This window comes from Martes martes, assembly GCF_963455335.1.
Source record: "Martes martes genome assembly, chromosome: 4".
NCBI lineage: Eukaryota > Metazoa > Chordata > Mammalia > Carnivora > Mustelidae > Martes > Martes martes.
Genome location: NC_137891.1, coordinates 99,034,782 through 99,055,711, shown reverse-complemented (window position 1 = coordinate 99,055,711; position 20,930 = coordinate 99,034,782). Strand labels below are relative to the sequence as shown.

Here is a 20,930-nt window from a genome sequence, read left to right as displayed (position 1 = left end):
GTCAGCATTGGGAGAAATCTGGGTTTCATAAATAAATGTCTTGGGGTCTGACTTTGTCATTGGCCCAAAGGTGGGGTGGAGGACTGAGAAACAAAGAAAGTAGCCCTTGCTATCTCAGAAGAGTGTGCATGGAGTGTAGACCTCAGTGTCGTTGCAAGCTGCTCAGATCCAATAGGACCCTGTTCTTCTCTTGTTTGCTTATTTATTTTTAAAACTTAAAGTATAGTCCACATACAAGATTACATTACTCTCAGTCATACAACATAGTGACCTGACATTTAATATACATCAGGAAATGCTCACCATGAGAAGCATAGGTACCAACTGTCACCATACGTTATTACAATGTTCCTGACCATATTCCCTATACTGTACTTTTTATTTCCGTGACATATTTATTTGATAACTGGAATTTGTACCTCTTCATTCTATTCCCCTACTGGACAGGTCATCCCAGTTACTCTGAGACCATGAAAAAACAAAACAAGACCACTTTATGATTTTACCTAATCACAAACAAAAGGGCACTGTGACAAGATACCCAACCATAGAACTCCCCCCAACTCTCTGACAGCCCCCCACCACCCCGCTTCCTGGGACCCTTCCTCACATCACCCAAGCAGAACCCGGATCTTCTGCTGAGGTTCTCACACTCTCTTCCTGAGACACTCTGGTTTTCAGCGCATTCTCCTTGGCTTCAAGGACCAATAAACCCAACTTCCTACTTCTCTGCATTTCTCATGGTCTTTGGTTGGAGGGCAGTGACAGTGTCCATCACAGTCATTTAAAATTCTCAGCCCTTGGGGCACCTGGGTGGCTCAGTGGGTTAAGCCTCTGCCTTCCACTCAGGTCATGATCCTGGGGTCCTGGGATCCAGCCCCCCGAATGGGGCTCTCTGCTCAGCAGGGAGCCTGCTTCCTCCTCTCTCTCTGCCTGTCTCTCTGCCTACTTGTGATCTCTGTCTGTCAAATAAATAAATAAATAAAATCTTTACAAAAAATAAAAAATAAAATTCTCGGCCCAGATAGTAAAGCAATGCTGTGTCTGATGGTGACTGTTCAGACCGTTGCTTTCTTTTACAATAATTACACTTCTCAGATGTCCATGACTGTCTCTCTCCTACTCTGGTCTTCCTCTCTCTCATTCTTTTTTTTTTTTTTTTCCCCAAGAGTCTTATAAAAAGATATACAAAATTGTAGAAAGTGAGTGAATCGGGGGAAAAATGAAATAAAGAGACAAGAAACAGCAGTGAGTCAGGGCCCAAATTTACCCAGAATGAACATCATGAGATCCTGTATTCTTTCCAGATGACAGAATTTGGCAATGACTTGCCTAGAACTCAAGGTGAGAATGAAGTACAATTTGTTAGGTAATTCTGTGCCTGTAAAAAATAAAAGTGAGAAAGTGAACCAGTGGCTTGGGGAAAGCCACCTGTTCCAGGAATAACCCCTTAGAAGAACGTTTCCTGCAGGATCCCACAAAATGTAACGAATACCAAACATATTCACAAGGGAAAAATCCAATGACATGTTTCAAGGCACTATCCTTTGCAACATCCTTCTAAGGAAGTGTTTTAGGATCCACTGCAATAAGGACTGCCCCCCTTCACTGGCTGCTCTGCCCTGCTGACACCTCACCCTGCCAAGAAGCCATTCTTCCTGCGCATGGGCAATCCCGGGCTGGCTCCATCCATCCACGGGGTTTTGAGAAATGCCAGTTATCTCTTTCCAGGCCTCCCTGGAACCCCGTGGGCAGCTGGCTGAGGTGGAGGACCTAGTCCCTTCCTCAGGATGGGCCCTGTGTCACCTGCAGGTGACAGCCAGTCAAGATTCCCTTCCTTCTTCCTGGCCCCAGAGCCATAGCTTTCTCCGGCTCTCTGATGGGAGCTCCCCAAAAGCAAGGGGACTGAAAATACCTGAGGTTCTTTCTTTGTCAAAGATCTATAATAAATACTCTGGGAAGGGACACACAGGTATTTGAGTACCTTTTGTAAGAGCCATCAGCAGTAGCCAGGAGGTCTTTTTTTTTTTTTTTTTTTAAGATTTTTATCTATCCATTTGACAGAGAGATAGAGAGCACAAGCAGGCAGAGTGGCAGGCAGAGGGAGAGGGAGAAGCAGGCTCTCCGTTGAGCAGGCAGCCCTTTATAGGGCTCGATCCCAGGACCCTGGGACCATGACCTGAGCCACTCAACCAACCAAGCCACCCAGGCACCCCAAGCCAGGGACTCTTAATCCCTTCTGCTCGTTCAGTTAGTAGAGATGTCCGAGAGCCTCAAGGGTCAAGTCCCACAAAAGGGAGCCTGCTTCCGCCTCTCTCTCTGCCTGCCTCTCTATCTACTTGTGATCTCTCTTTCTCTGTCAAATAAATAAATAAATAATCTTAAATTAAAAAAAAAGAAGATATATTAAAAAAAAAAAAAACTGCCTTTCAGAGAGCGAGTCTTCAGACCACACTTAAAAAATTGTGGTAAGGTACACATGACTTAAGATTCTCCTTCTGAACCCAGACTACACTTTTGGGGCCCCTCAGAGGATGGCTTTAACAGAGCTGAGCTTTGGCATTTGACACCTGCCTGCTGTGTCAGGAGACCCTGACGAAAATTCTCTTTGTGGGATCCAGGACCACCTCCCAGCACTGCCATACCAGGTGGCTCCTTGTCGACCTCCTCTTGCTCTAGACCAACACCATCTAGTGGAAATATTCTGGCCATCTGTGTAATTTTAAGTGTTCTAGTAGCCACATTAACAAGTACAAAGAGAAAAAAAAAAGTAACTTTAGTAAATATATTTTATTTAACCCTATATATCCAAAATATAATTTCTACATGTAAATCAATTTAAAAATCATTAATGAAATATTTTACAAGCTTCTCCCCTCCCCCACCCTTAAGTCTTTGAAATGTTATGTCTACTTCATACTTAGAGCATATCTCAAATTGGACCCTAAATTTTCACTGGAAATATTTGACCTGTGTCTAGATTTCAAAATATTTACAGTTGAAAAAAATTGATTCACACACCCAGCATGTCTCAAACACACCTTAATGCTTTTTATAACCAAATGGAGTATCAGTTTTATTTTATTTTATTTTAAAAGATTTTATTTATTTATGTGACAGATCACAAGTAGGCAGAGAGGCAGGCAGAGGGTGTGGTGGGGTGGGGGAGCAGGTTCCCTGCTGAGCAGAGAGCCCGATGAGGACCTCGATCCTAGGACCCTGAGATCATGACCTGAGCCGAAGGCAGAGGCTTAACCCTCTGAGCCACCTAGGTGCCCCAGAGTATCAGTTTTAAAAATTAAACTCATTAAAATGAAATGAAATGAAAAGCTGAGTTTGTCAGTTGCACCAGTGGCCCACATGTGGTTGGTAGATACCGCATGCCCAGCATGGTTCTAAAGCACAGGTTCTTGAGGGTTGGGATTTTTTCTTTCATTCTCAGAATCAAACATAGAGTCCAGCACGTAGAGGTACTGAAATGTTTGTTGAGTGAAGAGCTAGCAGGGTTAGGACTTTCAACAAAGGGACAAATCAAGAGCATAGCAACATGTTTACAGAATAGGAGGGGCCTGGATCTGTGTAGCCCAACTTCTCTGGGATAGACCTCCCTCACCTAAATCCTTTTAAGATTCTAGAGAACCTTCCCATCCAACCCTGTGTGGATGTTTTCACACATCCCCACAGCCTTGCGATACCCTTTATACAAAGGGAAATGAGCCACGGGCCAAGCTCTGTCCTACTCACCTAGTTTGAAATAGTCTCCTGCCTTCGGAGAAAGGTGGCCAGTAGGACATTGTTGTCACAGATCACAGATCACAGAAGAACCTGAGAGGCCACCTGAGCCTCCCTGAGCCACAGAAAAGCACACATGGGTGGGAAGCCAGGGTCAGGCCAGAATGTGTGGACTAAAGGGCTGAGGGTCTGCTGGGGGCCAGCCGGACTGTGATCCTGTGGGGAGACCTCCACCCTCCTGCAGGCCACCCCCTCTGTCTCCCCTCTGTGGCAGGACGGGTGCCTGGCCAGGCAGAGGACTCCCCTCCCTCTTTCAGTCACATTCTGTGTGTGACACCATCAACTCCCTGTCATTGTCCTGGCCACGTGGGGACATCTCGCTGACTGGCAGGGCATCTCTGGGACTGCACCTCCTAATCCTGCCCTTGGCTGGGACTGGTTCTGGATTTCCATTCACAACTTCAGTCTCAAGAGTCATTGATTCATTTCCACTTGAGCTCAGGGGTCTCAGCCACTTGACCGAAGGGCTGAGCCTCCCCAGGCCCTGAAGGAAACACTGAGACCAGTGTTTCTCTGGCCCTCGTCCTGGGCGGTAGTTACCACCCACTGATAGTGTGTTCTCCGGGGCTCGTCCTGGGAGGAATTTTCAGACTGGCCTGCGTCCTGGGCTTCCCGGGACAGGCGCTGCTTTACACTCCCAGTTTGAAGGACACCGCTCTTTGGCTTTATCTTGGCAGCCAGAGGCTCCCCTCATCCCTGAGATCTGGGCAGCATAGGAGCGGCATAGGGGCGAGGCGGAGTGATGCCCAGGGAGAAGAGGGAGAAGGGTGTGAGCTTTCTGTGATTCAGGCTCCCCTCCGAGCGCCCCGCCAGCTCCCAGACCTGGAGAGAGAGCTCTGCACTGGACAGGGAGCTGCGGGCTGTCGGGGAACCCGGGGCGCCAGAGGCCAGGAGGCCATTCCCCACCAGACCCCTCCTGCATCTGCCCGGCGGCGGCAGACAGAGCGCGTCTCCCCACAAAGCGCCTGCGCCGGGAGCCTCCGGTGGTGGAGGCTGGCCGGGGCGGGGCACGGCACAGGCGGAGCCTAGGGGTGCAACTAGGCCCCGCCCCCACCGGATGAAATTCCAGCCTAGTTCGGCCTAGGCGTTACGCTAAGACCGAGAAGCGCTTGCAGACCATGGCCGTGATCTTGGGTTATTGGGACATCCGCGGGGTGAGCGAGGGGGCCGCCGGGCTGGGTGGGAAGGAGATGAACGGGGGCAGGAAATGCTGTGCGGTAGACCCCAATACAACCAGAATGTTCCTGCTCAGGACTGGCTGCAGTTCAGTCCTTTCCAGCGGTCTGTCTTTCTCAGGTGGGCGCGTTTCTGAATCCCCTGTGTGTGTGTGGCGAGGGGAGCGGGCAGCGGGGAGATGAGGAGGGGGTGCCGAAGCATGTATGTGCACGTGCTCGCGGGTGGGGGCCCTGGCGTCTGTGAGGGTACCTGCAGCTGTTAAAGGCACCAAGTCAGGACTTCCATCTCTGACCTTGGGCGTCTCTCGCAGCTGGCTCACGCGATCCGCCTGCTCCTGGAGTACACAGACTCACCCTATGAGGAGAAGAAGTACACCATGGGGGACGGTAATAGCATCCACCTCGCAGTCTGACTTTTGCCCTATTCCTGCTGATCTGGTACCCGGCACCCCATGCCCTAGCCACGTGCAGCTCCCTCTGCCGCCTGCCCCCAGCTGGAGCAGGACCTGCCCTTCCCTAACTCCTTCCAGGTGCAGCTGGCCTTAGGAGGCAGGACATGAGAGGACACTGCTGGACCCCCTGTATGGGGTTTGGGATGGGTTCCCCTTAGGGCTTGCATAAACATTTTGTAAACCTATTCATGCAGGTTCCAGAACATTATGAGTGTTCATTGCCCCCACACCTGGAATGTGAGACTTAGTGTTCCCGATTCCAGATCCTCCTCTTGGAAAGCTTGGCCACTGATCCTTGGTGGCTACCCCCCAACCCCCAACCCCTCCCCAGGCCCAATGAGAGTGGGCTCTGGGGGTTTGTTTCACTCCATCTTCTCCACCACAGCTCCGGACTATGACAGAAGCCAGTGGCTGAATGAAAAATTCAAGCTGGGCCTGGACTTCCCCAATGTAGGTGCAGGGGGTGGTGACGATGTGGGGGCAAGTGAGAGGGGTGTCTGCACTGCCTGCTTTCCCAGCTCCGAGGTGACCGGACTTGCCAGCTTCTGCTAGCTTCTCTGCTTCCTGGTTCTTGTCCCTGCCTGTCCCCCATGCTCTCTGTTCCAGCTCATTCCCCCATTTTACAGTGGATTGATTAAGTGGCTAGCAGGGGCAGGCCGTGTGAGTGCCAGGTTTTGTGTCTTCCCTTTCTTAGGGGAGGGGGTGCCGGGGAGCCCATGGCCTACCCACCTGCCCGTGTTGTCCTTAACAGCTGCCCTACTTAATTGATGGGGCTCACAAGATCACCCAGAGCAATGCCATCCTTCGCTACATTGCCCGCAAACACAACCTATGTGAGTGGGCTGGGGTCAGGATGCGGGGAACGGTGGGGTGCCCCTTGGCCTGCCTGGGTGGGATGCTGAGGGTGAGTGACTGTTGTGTTGGCTGTAGGTGGGGAGACAGAAGAGGAGAAGATTCGCGTGGACATTTTGGAGAACCAAGCTATGGACACCTCCAATGAGCTGGCCAGGGTCTGCTACAGCCCTGACTTTGTGAGTCCCGTCCCTGGGAGCTGAGATGGGCAGGCTTTGGACAGGACACTGGACTCTTGTGTCCCCTCAACTTTGTATCTATTTGCCATTTGAACCCTGTGCAGCTACTGTTCCCCCAAGCCATCCCTATACTGTCACTGCAGTGGCAATGCATGGGATGAAATTCTGCCTCAGTTCTTGCTAATCTTAAGAAGAGTCCAACTGCTCCCTGTATTGGAGCCCAAATCTCTGGAAGTGTTCCAGCTTGGTTGGAAATTCAGTTACTGGACAGTTGCTTGTTCTCTCAGCACTGTCTTCCTGACAGCCCCAGGCTTGAGCACAACTGGCCAACAAGCAGAGCAGGGAGATATGGCTTTGTACCTCCCTCTCCTCCGTCTCTCAAATTCCACACCTTTCCAGGGACTGCTCAAGGGCCACTCCTATCTGCCCCCCAGCAGGCAGAACTGGGAACTTGTTTCCCCAGGCCATTTCAATTGATTACTTCATTGCCTCTTGGAGATGAGTGGTGACAATTCGGGTTCTCTGCCTTCCCACAGCCTCCCACAGATGGGAGGTGGGACCCAGTAGAATCTGCTGAACACGGCTTGGAGAAATCATCACCTGGGCAATGATGCCCCGTCCAGTGAGGGGCCAGGGCCACTCACCTCTGGCAGCTGGGGGACAGGCACAGCCCGGGGGGACACCTGCCTCTCTGCCATGGGAGTCTGAGTCTGAGGGTGGTGATGGCTGTTCTGTGCCTCAGGAGAAACTGAAGCCTGGGTACCTGGAGGGCCTCCCTGACAAGATGAAGCTCTACTCACAGTTTCTGGGGACGAGGCCTTGGTTTGCTGGGGAGAAGGTAAGGGGATGGCTTTGGGGGGGGTGGGAAGCTATGGTTTTCCCCAGGTTCAGAGTTAGGTGCTCACTGGCCTTTGCCTTTCTTTAGCTCACTTATGTGGATTTCCTGGCTTATGACATCCTTGACCTGCACCGCATATTTGAGCCGAAGTCTCTGGAAGCATTCCCGAACCTGAAGGAGTTCATGGCCCGAGTTGAGGTGATTCCCTGAGCCTCCTCACTGATGATAGGTCTTCCATCCTCTCTTTTCTCTAATACTTTCCTACCTTACAGTGAAAACAAAGAATAAGTAGCACGTTAAAGAAGATGTGTTTATTTATTTGAGAGAGATAGAGGGGCACGGAGGGGCTGAGAGAGAGGGATATTAAAGCCTCAAGCAGACCCTCCAGTGAAGCAGAGTCTGGACGCCCAGCCTCCTGAGCTCCCAGGTGCCCCACACTGAGTAGCATTTACTGAGGGTTTGCTTACACCAGGATCTGGGCTCACATCTGATGTAGAGTGTGTGAAATGAAATCTTGATGGCATTCTTACATGGAAAATGCATTACCTGCCGTACAGTACAGATTAGAGCACTGAGGCAGAAAGGAGAAGTCATGTGTCCGGGTCACGGAGGCAGGGCCGGCTGTCCTGGGCTCCCTGGTAGCGGCTGCTTGCTGTAGACGCCAGAGAGTGGCTCTCCCTTTCCTGGACCAGTACACCGTGGGTCCATTCAGGTCTGGGTCACAGAGATCAGGACCCCAGGGACGTAGCCAAGGCTCAGGAGTGTGCATGGAGCTGGCGTTAGGAGAGCAGAGCCGTGGTAGGGATGACAGTACATAGAGGGGCACAGAAGGCATTTCCTAGGTATCCCCAGGCAGCTTTCAGCAGTCTGATCCCCGTCTGGGGCTGCCCTGACATTCCCAGGAACGTTGTTGGTCCTGGGCTGTGAGTGCCTAGGTGGGGCCCCTGTGGAGGGAGTCTGTCTTGAGGCTTCTGTGCTGGGCCCCTTCCTTACCTCCCCGTGTCCATGCCCTTCTTCTTTCCCATCAACGGAGATCCTGGGTCAGGGATGGGGCAGGCATCAGCCAGTCCTGTTGGCTGATCGGATCATTTCCCAGGTGTGAGGCTCTGTGTCAGGCACAGTGGGGATGCCAGGGCAACCCGGGGCTGGAGCCACTGTCCCAGGGCTCAGAGCATTCAGGGAACTCGAGGAACACCCAGCCATGTGCAGTGTATGTGGCCAGGTGAGTGCTGGAGGAGCAGGGGCTGGACCTCAGCTGATGGCTCTGGTCCCCTCATTCCTCGTTGGAGGGCAGCAGACTGTGCTTTGTGAGCGATGTGGGGCCAGAGGCATTTGTCCAACGGGAGTTTCAGCCTGCAGTGTGTTTGTCTTTCGCATTCCTCAGCAAGAGATGTGCTTTTTGGGCTGGTTCTTCTCTGGGTGACTGGCCTTGGGCTTGATGCCAGAGCTCCAGGGACTAGCTAGCAGGAGGGACAGAGGACGGCTGTGGGCTGCACTCTGTGGCCCCTGGGTCAGGCAGTGTCAAGAGCTTCAAATGCTTTAGAATTCCCTGGGCCCTCGGTGTGTTGGGGAGATGGTGCTCAGACACCCCTGAGAGCCACATGCCCCCCTGGCTGCAGCAGGACTGGGGATGAGGTAGTTGGTGCCCATGACATTGGGTTCAGTCAGGCCAATCGTTTGGACCTTCACCTTTAAGAGGAGTAATTAAGAGTGTGGCCTGGCCTGACTTCCATGCTCCCAGCGTCTCCCCCTTCATGCAGGTTTTGCTGAGTCACTGGGCGTGGTCTGGCCTCCCCTGCAGGCTCTATGGGTGCATTCTGAGGCCCCTGTTCTGCTGGGATTCCCTGTGTGGCAAACCCTGAGAAGCCAGGAAGCTCCCTCTGCAATTGGGGGATGTCTGTGATCCGGAAGGGACAGGGTCTCCTGGAGGACAGGGGAGGAAAGAGGCCAGCAGGAGGAGCCGGGCCCTGGCAAGAGAGCCAGCTGCCCTCCAGCCCTTCCCACCTGGGAGCCCAGGAGCCTGAGGTGGCCACTGAAGCCACCTGGGCCTCTACTTCCCTTCTGCTGGATTGTGATAGTGGGCCCTGTCTTGTAGGGCGGTTGGTGGGGGTTCCACACCCATCATCGTCTCGGGGGGGGGGATCTAAGGCTCCGGGTGGAGTCTTGTATCTTAGTCAGGTGTCCCATTAGTTACAGAGAACTGGAAGGGGTGACGTCCCAGAGCAGGGGACCGCAGGCAGACTGTGCTGTGTGTCAGCGCTGACCTCACAAGGAAGGGTCTCAACCTAAGGTTGCCTCTGTGGGGTAGCAGACCAGAGATATGACCTTCTTTTTCCACCCTCAGGGCCTGAAGAAGATCTCTGCCTACATGAAGTCCAGCCGCTTCCTCCCACACCCGGTATACTCAAAGCTTGCTGTGTGGGGCAGCAAGTAGGGCTGTGTGGGGCAGCAAGTAGGACTGCGTGAGGGTAGATGCTGGCAAGAAGCAGTGCTGGGTTTTTGTGCCGGGGCCCCGGAGCACAGCTGGACCGCCCTGAATCCCCGGAACCAGCCGTCTTGCTTCTTCCCCTCCTGTTCTTTCTGGTAACTTGTATTCAGCCTTATTGGGCCCCTTTACCTTCCCCAATGCAAATTTGTCCAGGACCTTTAAAGGTGAACAGCACCCCACTTTTCTTCACCCAAGTGCCCCCCAGACATGATCCTTCCTGCACACTTTTCTTCCCTGAGTGGTGGTTCTGTGTGTGGAGTCCGACCGCATCCCTGGCCCTCGGGCTCTGCCTGAGTTCCCCCAGGTGCTGCCTGAGGACGGGGGTTCAGGCCTGGCTCCCCCAGCGGGGTCTCTTCCCGGCCCTGCCTGATCCCCAGTAAAGCCTTCATCCCAACTGCTATGTCCTGTCTTCTCCCCTCCCGGGCACCGGGACTGTCTTCAGGCCCTGCCACTGCCTACGCTGCCTGGTGACCCGGGCCGTGGCTGCCCCGTGGGGTCCCGTGAGGGCGGTGGCTGTTTGGAGACCTCCTCTCCCTCTTTCTGACACCATTAGAGCAGGAATCCTGTGGCTTGCTCTGAATTTTTACATTTCTTCACACTACTCTGATGCTCTAGAAGGTGATGTTTTCCTCTATTTTGTTGCTGGGACTCGGGGAGAGCCCGGAGCAGACACTAGAAGGAAAAGGCAAGAAGAGTGTTATGCTTCGGTCAGGGATGTTTTACTGGTCCACAGAGAGGGTCTCTGATTTGCGGTGCCCCCGGAAGGCAAGTGGATCTTTCTCCAATACCGCAGGCCCCTGGGGCTCCCCAGGGTCAGAGTAGGCTGGCTTTGCAGGTTCCTAAAAATCCCTTGAGGATTTCCCCTGTTACATTTGCTAATCGTGTATTGGCCATGCAGGTTTCTGCCTGATGAACCACTGTGAGTGTCCCTGTGGAGAACTCTGTGGGACCAGTATCCACCCACGGCTGATTCAATTCCCGGGTCACAGTGAAAACTGAGGTGGTGGCCGAGAGCACCTTTTTTTAATGCACATAATTACTTAATGGTGTTTCCGTTATCGGCTTCCTACCATGTAACCAAAAAAATACACAATATCATCACAATTCTCAATGAAGATGTTGGCAACACCTAAGGAACACAAAAAGTGAAAGCCTAACGTGTTAGGAGGGCCCGTGCTGTGTTCCACGGGACAGGCTGAGAGGAGGGCTGGAGGGAAGAGACCACCTTTCTCATTGGTACAGCTCCTTGACCATTTCACCATATTATGGCTTTAAGGGGCCTTCTTCTGCCTGTACATTTTGCCCATCTGAGGTGCATGAGTGTCCCTGGGAGGCCAGCATGGTAGGGAAACTGGGGGAACAGATCTGTTTGCACAAGGACTCCTTCCCGGATGTCCATGTCTAAGGCAGTCCATGGCGTGCTTCTAGACTCCACATTTGGCCACGCCATCGAGCCGTGAGAACCAGAGTCGGTCCCAGTATAGACACTGAGAGCCGGACATTAATTGTAGGAACTGTGTGTACAACCTTCTCAGTCATGGTGGATGCATTTGAAAAATAAATTCAGTTCTTCATGTCCCAGCTTGCCCCCAAACTCCTGAAGAATTACTATCCTGGCCCAGGACTCAGGGCTGCCTGACCCTGAACAATGGGCAGAGAGCTCGGAGGGGCTTGCTGTCTGATAGCCAGAGTTACGCCCTGCAGACCCCGGACCCAGGCTGCCCAGTGCAGTCCCTGTCTTCCTGTCTGTCACCTGTCATCCTTCTGACCCTGGGGCCTGCTGTGCCTGCCCCCAGGGTAGGACTGTTTGCATGTCCTGTTGGAGACAGCCCTCTCTGCCAGCTGGTCTCCTTTCGGTTGCTGGCGTTGCTGGGACAGTGTTTGTTCAATTGTGGCTTTCAACCCAGGATCAAGCTAGGGTTTCTTCCCCTCAGCACTTTTGACATGTTGAGTGCAGAGTTTTTCGTCAATGTCATCGTGCTGTGCATAGCCTGGAGTTTGCCAGCGTTCCCAAACCATACCCCGCTAGATGGCAGCAGCCTGCCCTGGTCGTGACCGTCAGCTATGTCTACAGACATTACTAAATGTCCTCCAAGGGGTGAAATCACCTTTGGTTGAACACAAGTCATTAGGGGATGGAGACTGGCATTAAAAAAAAAAAAATCTTAAGACATCAGAGTGCTACCAGTAGTTAGGGTAGGTCTTCCTTGATGAAACTTCTATTTTGGCAAAGAATATATGTAGATCCAGGAGTGCCTGGGTGGCCCAGCGGGTTAAGCATCTGTCTGCCTTCAGCTCAGGTCATGATCTCTGGATCCTGGGATTGAGCCCCACCTCTTGGGCTCCTGGTTCAGCAGGGTGCCTGCTTCTTCTCCCTCTCCCTCTGCCTCTCCCCCTGCTCATGCGCGCGCGCTCTCTCTCTCTCTGTACTCTCTGTCTCAAATGAATAAATAAAATCTTAAAAAAAAAAAAAGAATATATGTAGATCTGTGTGTCCTGGATAATGCTGTCAATGTGTTGTTTTTTAAGTATGGATACATCAGACTTCTAGAAAAGGAGAATAGTGCAAAAGAGTCCTGTGTACCCCAGAGGTTAACTTTTCCACATTTGCTCTCTCGTCCCTCTCCCCTTACTTCCCTCTCCTCCCTCCTCTCTCCCTTTTTCAGTCAGTTCTGCAGGAGCACAAAGGCATTTGTACCAAAAACTTGATATTCTGTTCTCCAAGCTGTGGTCCCTAGTAGTAGAATTTAGGCGCCAAATGACTGTGAGGCAGAGTCCGCCCCACCTGTGTCCTTTCCAAGTTAAAGTTCTCATGCCATACCTGAGTGCGGCTTATGACAAGCTCTGGAACCCATGTCCTTTATGAAAGCTTGAAAAGTTCCTCAGAAAATTCCTGACAACCAAGTGTCCTCTGGGTTATTATTTTTCTTCCTTAGGTTCTTACTACATGATTCAGAGCTTTTCTTTCTTTTTTTGCTGTATTTGCTGTATTTGTTTGCTGTATTTGTGTTTGCTCCACGGTATCAGAGAATTAACTGAAGGTTTCACGAGTGGAATGATTTCTACTTCAGTGTTTTTCTTCTGGGTCTTGCTCTAAATGTTTCACCTCGAATGCCGTTCCTTTCCTAAATTTTGGAGGCCCTAGTTGTCTTTCCTTATACAAAATAAGATAAGCCCGTAGAATATTTTCTTTCTAAATTCCAGTGTGACATCATCTTGTAAATGGTTCTCTTTATTCTCTTATTTTCAGTTTAAGTAGTATTCTTGCGTCCTGGATTGCCTAAATTTACATATAATATTAATGACTTAAAAATATTACCATGGTGTACGGTATTTTCACTGTACTTTGGCATTTCTGTCTTTTTTTCCTTTGGATTTATTTCTTTTTCTTCCAAATTTTTATTTAAATTCTAGTTAGCTTGGCATTGATTACTAATATGTAGTTATGAATCCTGAGGCTATTTTATGTAGGACTTCTGCTCCTTTACCTTGAGAGGACAAAATGTCAGCAGCGGAACCTGAAGGAATTGCAGACTGCTGTTCAGAAGTCATACCAGAGACCAGACTTCCAAACTGGATGTGTTCTTAAAAATATTCGAATTTTCAATAATTTAAATCAGGAGAACACATATATGTCCAGAAGACCTGACAACACTGAGACCGACTTTCTCCAGGCAACCATTGGCCACATTCCCTCCCTTCAAGCCACTCTCCAGCTTCCCTGCTCCCCACTGCTCCCCGTTGCCTTGCACCACCGCCAGCATTCACTGCTCTGATCCTTTGGGTCCTGTGCCCCCAGGTGAGCCCTCCTCCTCCTCCTGCAGAACCGTCCTCTTTCTTTGGAAGGGGCCTTGGGAGCTCTGGGCGCATCTCCCGTCTCCTCAGGGTCCTTCCCTGACAGATATCGTTTCTTTCCCCCATATTCCTCCTCTCTGCCTCTCAGTGATCTGGGTATTTCCACAGGAAATGTGTCCCATAATTGAAGGCATCTTTCTTGGCACTTCCCCTGAGCCTTCCAATCATTCACGGCCAGGATTGTCTTCTTTGACGTGCCTACTGGGCGACAGCATCTCCGTGATTCCTTGTCAATCCAGGAGCTACGGCATGGATGAAAGCCAGGGGAACAATGTTCTACTATTTTACATGTTCTTACCCTGCTTCTTGTTTAGCTTCAAAAATGTAATGTCTCAGTGGAATCTAGTAATGTTTGCTGTTCCAGGCTCAAGATGTATAGAAGTCAAAGTGACAACTCCTTAATGTATTATGAAAACAGACCCACCTAGAGGCCAGCTCATGTGTGTAGGTACTTGGCCCCCATCTCCTCCCTGCGGCCAAACCTACCTGGAATTCACCTTGACCCCAAAGGTTACTTCCTGAGCCTGGACCCAGACCTGGAACACTGGGGACTGGCAGGGGTGAATTGTGGGGAGCACATGCAGCAGGGGCTGAGCTCTGCTGGGCTCAGGTGACACCCCCACAGCTCCCCAGCGTGGCACAGATGGACAGACCTTTGACTTCGGAGATTGAATAGCGATCAGCTGAAGCCTCTGTGTCCTCTTTCCCCACTGCACTGTCTGTCGATCACGGTGCTTGGAAATCCTTATGCCAAGATTGGGTTCACTCTTTGCTGTCCTAACATAGTGTTACCTATTTTAAGCTTCGGTAATGCATTTTTCTGTGCTTTAACTGTAAACCCATTTGTTTTTTAAAGTTCCCTTCTTCCATTTTCACACAACCCTGCAGCCTTGCAATACCCTTTATACAAAGGGAAATGAGCCATGGGCCAAGCTCTGTCCTACTCACCTAGTTTGAAATAGTCTCCTGCCTTCGGAGAAAGGTGGCCAGTAGGACATTGTTGTCACAGATCACAGATCACAGAAGAACCTGAGAGGCCACCTGAGCCTCCCTGAGCCACAGAAAAGCACACATGGGTGGGAAGCCAGGGTCAGGCCAGAATGTGTGGACTAAAGGGCTGAGGGTCTGCTGGGGGCCAGCCGGACTGTGATCCTGTGGGGAGACCTCCACCCTCCTGCAGGCCACCCCCTCTGTCTCCCCTCTGTGGCAGGACGGGTGCCTGGCCAGGCAGAGGACTCCCCTCCCTCTTTCAGTCACATTCTGTGTGTGACACCATCAACTCCCTGTCATTGTCCTGGCCACGTGGGGACATCTCGCTGACTGGCAGGGCATCTCTGGGACTGCACCTCCTAACCCTGCCCTTGGCTGGGTTTCCATTCACAATTTGGGTCCTAAGGGTCATTGATTCATTTCCACTTGAGCTCAGGGGTCTCAGCCAGGGGACTGAAGGGCTGGGGCTCCCCAGGCCCTGAAGGAAACACTGAGACCAGGGTTCCTTTTCTCTGGCCCTTGTCCTGGGCGGTAGTTCCCACCCACCGATGGTGTGTTCTCTGGGGCTTGTCCTGGGAGGAATTTTCAGACTGGCCTGAACTCCGGAATTGAGGGATATAGCTCTTTGGCCTTAACTTTGGCAGACTCCCCGAGCTGGCAGAATCTGGGCCGACCAAGGGCGAAGGGGAGAGATGTTTAGCGGGGAAGAGCAGACCTGTGTTGTTGTTGTTGTTTTTGTTTTTTTGTGATTTAGGCGCATCTCCAAGCGCCCTCTCTGGTTCCAGATCTAGAAAGAGAGCTCTGGATTGCCGCGGTGAGCCAGGGGGCGGCGGGGAACCAGGGGCGCCAGAGGCCAGTGGCATTCAGAGGCGGCCCTACCCCCAGCGGCTGCGGACAGATAGAGGGAGCCTCCTTAGGTCTGCGTCCCGCGGGTGACCCGGCCTCCGGCGCGTCGTGGGGGCGGGGCCGAGAGAGGGGCGGTCCCTTTCGGCCACGCCCACCCTTCCTCCGCTGGTTGGGAGCACAGCTCTGCGAAGTCTTTACACTCAGCTCAAACGCCAGCACCATGGTCATGATCTTGGGTTATTGGGACATTCGCGGGGTGAGCAAAGGGGCTGCCGTGCTGGGTGGGATGGAGGCGCAAGGGGGCAGGAAGTGCTGCGCCCTGAGGACCCTTTTTACCAGAAGGCTCCTTTGGAGCTCCCTGCAGCTCAGTCCTTTATAGCAATCTGTCAGCCTGTGGGCACGTTCCTGTGTGTGTGTGTGTGTGCGCGCGCGCGCGGGTGGCGGGGGCTGGGTCTGTGAGGTTACCTGGTGCAGCGGGAGGCAGCAAGGCAGGACTTCTTCCTTTGACCTCCTCCCTCGGCGTCTCTGGCAGCTTGCTCACGCGATCCGCCTGCTCCTGGAGTACACAGACTCACCCTATGAGGAGAAGAAGTACACCATGGGGGCTGGTAATGGCATCCACCTCGCAGTCTGACTTTTGCCCTATTCCTGCTGATCTGGTACCCAGCACCCCATGCCCTAGCCACGTGCAGCTCCCTCTGCCGCCTGCCCCCAGCTGGAGCAGGGCCTGCCCTTCCCTAACTCCTTCCAGGTGCAGCTGGCCTTAGGAGGCAGGACATGAGAGGGCAGTGCTGTATGGGGTTTGGGATGGGTTCCCCTTAGGGCTTGCATAAACATTTTGTAAACCTATTCATGCAGGTTCCAGAACATTATGAGTGTTCATTGCCCCCACACCTGGACTGTGAGACTTAGTGTTCCCGATTCCAGATCCCCCTCTTGGAAAGCTTGGCCACTGATCCTTGGTGGGCACCCCCCAACCCCCAACCCCTCCCCAGGCCCAATGAGAGTGGCTCTGGGGATTTGTTTCACTCCATCTTCTCCACCACAGCTCCGGACTATGACAGAAGCCAGTGGCTGAATGAAAAATTCAAGCTGGGCCTGGACTTCCCCAATGTAGGTGCAGGGGGTGGTGACGATGTGGGGGCAAGTGAGAGGGGTGTCTGCACTGCCTGCTTTCCCAGCTCCGAGGTGACCGGACTTGCCAGCTTCTGCTAGCTTCTCTGCTTCCTGGTTCTTGTCCCTGCCTGTCCCCCATGCTCTCTGTTCCAGCTCATTCCCCCATTTTACAGTGGATTGATTAAGTGGCTAGCAGGGGCAGGCCGTGTGAGTGCCAGGTTTCGTGTCTTCCCTTTCTTAGGGGAGGGGGTGCCGGGGAGCCCATGGCCTACCCACCTGCCCGTGTTGTCCTTACAGCTGCCCTACTTAATTGATGGGGCTCACAAGATCACCCAGAGCAACGCCATCCTTCGCTACATTGCCCGCAAACACAACCTATGTGAGTGGGCTGGGGTCAGGATGCGGGGAACGGTGGGGTGCCCCGGGCCTGCCTGGGTGGGATGCTGAGGGTGAGTGTCTGTTGTGTTGGCTGTAGGTGGGGAGACAGAAGAGGAGAAAATTCGCATGGACATTTTGGAGAATGAGGTTATGGACAACCGCATATACTTTGCCAGGATCTGCTACAACCCTGACTTTGTGAGTCCTGTCCCTGGGAGCTGGAATGGACAGGGTTTTGAGGGCAGTTGGACTCTTGTGTGCCATCTACACTGCGTCTCATTGTCACGTGAACCCAAAGGAGTGAATGATTTCCAAGCCACTCCCTATACTTTGACCAGAGTGACCCTCATATTTCAAGGCATCCGATGAACACTGTGACGCAGTTCCTTAGGGTACTAACCTTAGGGTAGAGTCAGTGCCCACGGTAGAAATTCGGTTCCTGGATGGTGTGTTTACTTTGTTCGCTCAGCACTGTCTTCCTGACAGCCCCAGGCTTGAGCACAACTGGCCAACAAGCAGAGCAGGGAGATATGGCTTTGTACCTCCCTCTCCTCCATCTCTCAAATTCCACACCTTTCCAGGGACTGCTCAAGGGCCACTCCTATCTGCCCCCCAGCAGGCAGAACTGGGAACTTGTTTCCCCAGGCCATTTCAATTGATTACTTCATTGCCTCTTGGAGATGAGTGGTGACAATTCGGGTTCTCTGCCTTCCCACAGCCTCCCACAGATGGGAGGTGGGACCCAGTAGAATCTGCTGAACACGGCTTGGAGAAATCATCACCTGGGCAATGATGCCCCGTCCAGTGAGGGGCCAGGGCCACTCACCTCTGGCAGCTGGGGGACAGGCACAGCCCGGGGGGACACCTGCCTCTCTGCCATGGGAGTCTGAGTCTGAGGGTGGTGATGGCTGTTCTGTGCCTCAGGAGAAACTGAAGCCTGGGTACCTGGAGGGCCTCCCTGACAAGATGAAGCTCTACTCACAGTTTCTGGGGACGAGGCCTTGGTTTGCTGGGGAGAAGGTAAGGGGATGGCTTTGGGGGGAGGGGTGGGAAGCTATGGTTTTCCCCAGGTTCAGAGTTAGGTGCTCACTGGCCTTTGCCTTTCTTTAGCTCACTTATGTGGATTTCCTGGCTTATGACCTGCTTGATATACTGCGTATGTTCGAGCCCAAGTGCCTGGATGCATTCCCGAACCTGAAGGAGTTTGTGACCCGCTTTGAGGTGATTTCCTTATCCTTTGTACTACTTATATCTCTCTTGTCTTCCCTCCTTTCACTTGATGCTCTCTTCGTCCTCTTTGTAATATTTTACAATAAGTAGCATTGATTGAGGCTTTGCTATATCGTGATATGTGCTCAGGATCTTACATACTTGGTGCAAAATTAATCTTTACAACATTCCTACATGGTGGAAGAGTTATCACCTGTTATTTACTGGTGTGGAAACTGAGTCTGAGAGGAGAATCCATTTGCTGAAGGTCACAGAGCTGGTACAGTGTGTGCTGGGCTCTGATTCAGCCAATGGCTTCTGTAGCTAGCAGTCCATGGCTGTCCTTTTCCTGTGCCAGAAGGAAGCTCAGTTTCTTTACTCCCCTGGGACACAAAGCTCAGGACTCTGGGGACGTAGCAGAGGTTCAGGAGTGTGCGTGGAGCTGGCGTTAGGAGAGCAGAGCCGTGGTAGGGATGACAGTACATAGAGGGGCACAGAAGGCATTTCCTGGGGATCCCCATGCAGCTTTGCAGCAGTCTGATCCCTGTCTGGGGCTGCCCTGACATTCCCAGGAACGTTGTTGGTCCTGGGCTGTGAGTGCCTAGGTGGGGCCCCTGTGGAGGGAGTCTGTCTTGAGGCTTCTGTGCTGGGCCCCTTCCTTACCTCCCCGTGTCCATGCCCTTCTTCTTTCCCATCAACGGAGATCCTGGGTCAGGGATGGGGCAGGCATCAGCCAGTCCTGTTGGCTGATCGGATCATTTCCCAGGTGTGAGGCTCTGTGTCAGGCACAGTGGGGATGCCAGGGCAACCCGGGGCTGGAGCCACTGTCCCAGGGCTCAGAGCATTCAGGGAACTCGAGGAACACCCAGCCATGTGCAGTGTATGTGGCCAGGTGAGTGCTGGAGGAGCAGGGGCTGGACCTCAGCTGATGGCTCTGGTCCCCTCATTCCTCGTTGGAGGGCAGCAGACTGTGCTTTGTGAGCGATGTGGGGCCAGAGGCATTTGTCCAACGGGAGTTTCAGCCTGCAGTGTGTTTGTCTTTCGCATTCCTCAGCAAGAGATGTGCTTTTTGGGCTGGTTCTTCTCTGGGTGACTGGCCTTGGGCTTGATGCCAGAGCTCCAGGGACTAGCTAGCAGGAGGGACAGAGGACGGCTGTGGGCTGCACTCTGTGGCCCCTGGGTCAGGCAGTGTCAAGAGCTTCAAATGCTTTAGAATTCCCTGGGCCCTCGGTGTGTTGGGGAGATGGTGCTCAGACACCCCTGAGAGCCACATGCCCCCCTGGCTGCAGCAGGACTGGGGATGAGGTAGTTGGTGCCCATGACATTGGGTTCAGTCAGGCCAATCGTTTGGACCTTCACCTTTAAGAGGAGTAATTAAGAGTGTGGCCTGGCCTGACTTCCATGCTCCCAGCGTCTCCCCCTTCATGCAGGTTTTGCTGAGTCACTGGGCGTGGTCTGGCCTCCCCTGCAGGCTCTATGGGTGCATTCTGAGGCCCCTGTTCTGCTGGGATTCCCTGTGTGGCAAACCCTGAGAAGCCAGGAAGCTCCCTCTGCAATTGGGGGATGTCTGTGATCCGGAAGGGACAGGGTCTCCTGGAGGACAGGGGAGGAAAGAGGCCAGCAGGAGGAGCCGGGCCCTGGCAAGAGAGCCAGCTGCCCTCCAGCCCTTCCCACCTGGGAGCCCAGGAGCCTGAGGTGGCCACTGAAGCCACCTGGGCCTCTACTTCCCTTCTGCTGGATTGTGATAGTGGGCCCTGTCTTGTAGGGCGGTTGGTGGGGGTTCCACACCCATCATCGTCTCGGGGGGGGGATCTAAGGCTCCGGGTGGAGTCTTGTATCTTAGTCAGGTGTCCCATTAGTTACAGAGAACTGGAAGGGGTGACGTCCCAGAGCAGGGGACCGCAGGCAGACTGTGCTGTGTGTCAGCGCTGACCTCACAAGGAAGGGTCCCAACCTAAGGTTGCCTCTGTGGGGTAGCAGACCAGAGATATGACCTTCTTTTTCTACCCTCAGGGCCTGAAGAAGATCTCTGCCTACATGAAGTCCAGCCGCTTCCTCCCAGGCCCTCTCTTTCTAAAGATTGCCGTGTGGGGCAACAAGTAGGGCCAAGTGGGAGGAGATGCCAGCGAGGGGCCAGAGCTGTGCTCGGTGTGTGTCCCCGAACAGCTGTCTTGCCTCTTTGTCCTTTGGTGCATTCCTTTGTTCCCATGAAATACCTGTCAGTCCCCTTTTCTCTTTCCCAACCCTGTCTTCATCCAGACTCCTTGACATAGCTCTCTACTTCAGCAAATTTCCTCCTCCACCAGTGTTATCCCTCCTGCACTAAAACCAACCGGAGCATTCTTCAATTGGCAGTTGCTGTTCCTCTCCTGGCCTAGGGAGCTCATGCCCAAGCCCCCCAGCACTGCCCTGAATCCCCGTGTGACCTGGAGAGCAGGCCCGGCTGTCCCAGGGTGCTCCTGCCCAGCCCTGCATGATCTGCAGTAAAGCCTTACTCACTCTGACCTGGCTTGTGTTCTTCTGTTCTGGCCTTTGGAGTCAGGGCCGCATGTGTCTGGGGACATGGCGTTCCCTTTTCCAGTGTCTGTTGTACCAGCTCAGTGGACCAGGATGTGTGTGAGGTGCCAAGAAAGGGAACATGTAGGATTATAAGGATTCTTACTTATTTCTGTCTATTTCATATATTTCTGTGCCTGAGCATGGGGTCTCTACAGAACCAGGGAGGCCCTTCTGTGCCTAGGCCCCTCCTTAATGCAGTAT

The 20,930-nt window shown here is 52.9% G+C and overlaps 2 protein-coding genes across 2 annotated transcripts; both read left to right on the top strand.

The window, feature by feature from the left end:
- Nucleotides 1–4,808: 4,808 nt before the first annotated feature.
- LOC308341886 (glutathione S-transferase Mu 1) lies at nucleotides 4,809–12,252 on the top strand. The gene is made up of 8 exons (XM_080801964.1): nucleotides 4,809–4,946; nucleotides 5,279–5,354; nucleotides 5,805–5,869; nucleotides 6,171–6,252; nucleotides 6,350–6,450; nucleotides 7,193–7,288; nucleotides 7,376–7,486; nucleotides 9,633–12,252. Exons 1-8 carry the CDS (start codon nucleotides 4,911–4,913, stop codon nucleotides 9,720–9,722), a joined length of 657 nt encoding a protein of 218 aa, XP_080658090.1. The 5' UTR covers nucleotides 4,809–4,910; the 3' UTR covers nucleotides 9,723–12,252.
- Nucleotides 12,253–15,208: 2,956 nt separating this feature from the next.
- Nucleotides 15,209–20,674, top strand: LOC308341885 (glutathione S-transferase Mu 1). Its single transcript, XM_080801963.1, has 8 exons — nucleotides 15,209–15,723; nucleotides 16,000–16,075; nucleotides 16,516–16,580; nucleotides 16,881–16,962; nucleotides 17,059–17,159; nucleotides 17,886–17,981; nucleotides 18,072–18,182; nucleotides 20,184–20,674. Exons 1-8 carry the CDS (start codon nucleotides 15,688–15,690, stop codon nucleotides 20,271–20,273), a joined length of 657 nt encoding a protein of 218 aa, XP_080658089.1. The 5' UTR covers nucleotides 15,209–15,687; the 3' UTR covers nucleotides 20,274–20,674.
- The last annotated feature ends 256 nt before the right edge of the window (nucleotides 20,675–20,930 follow it).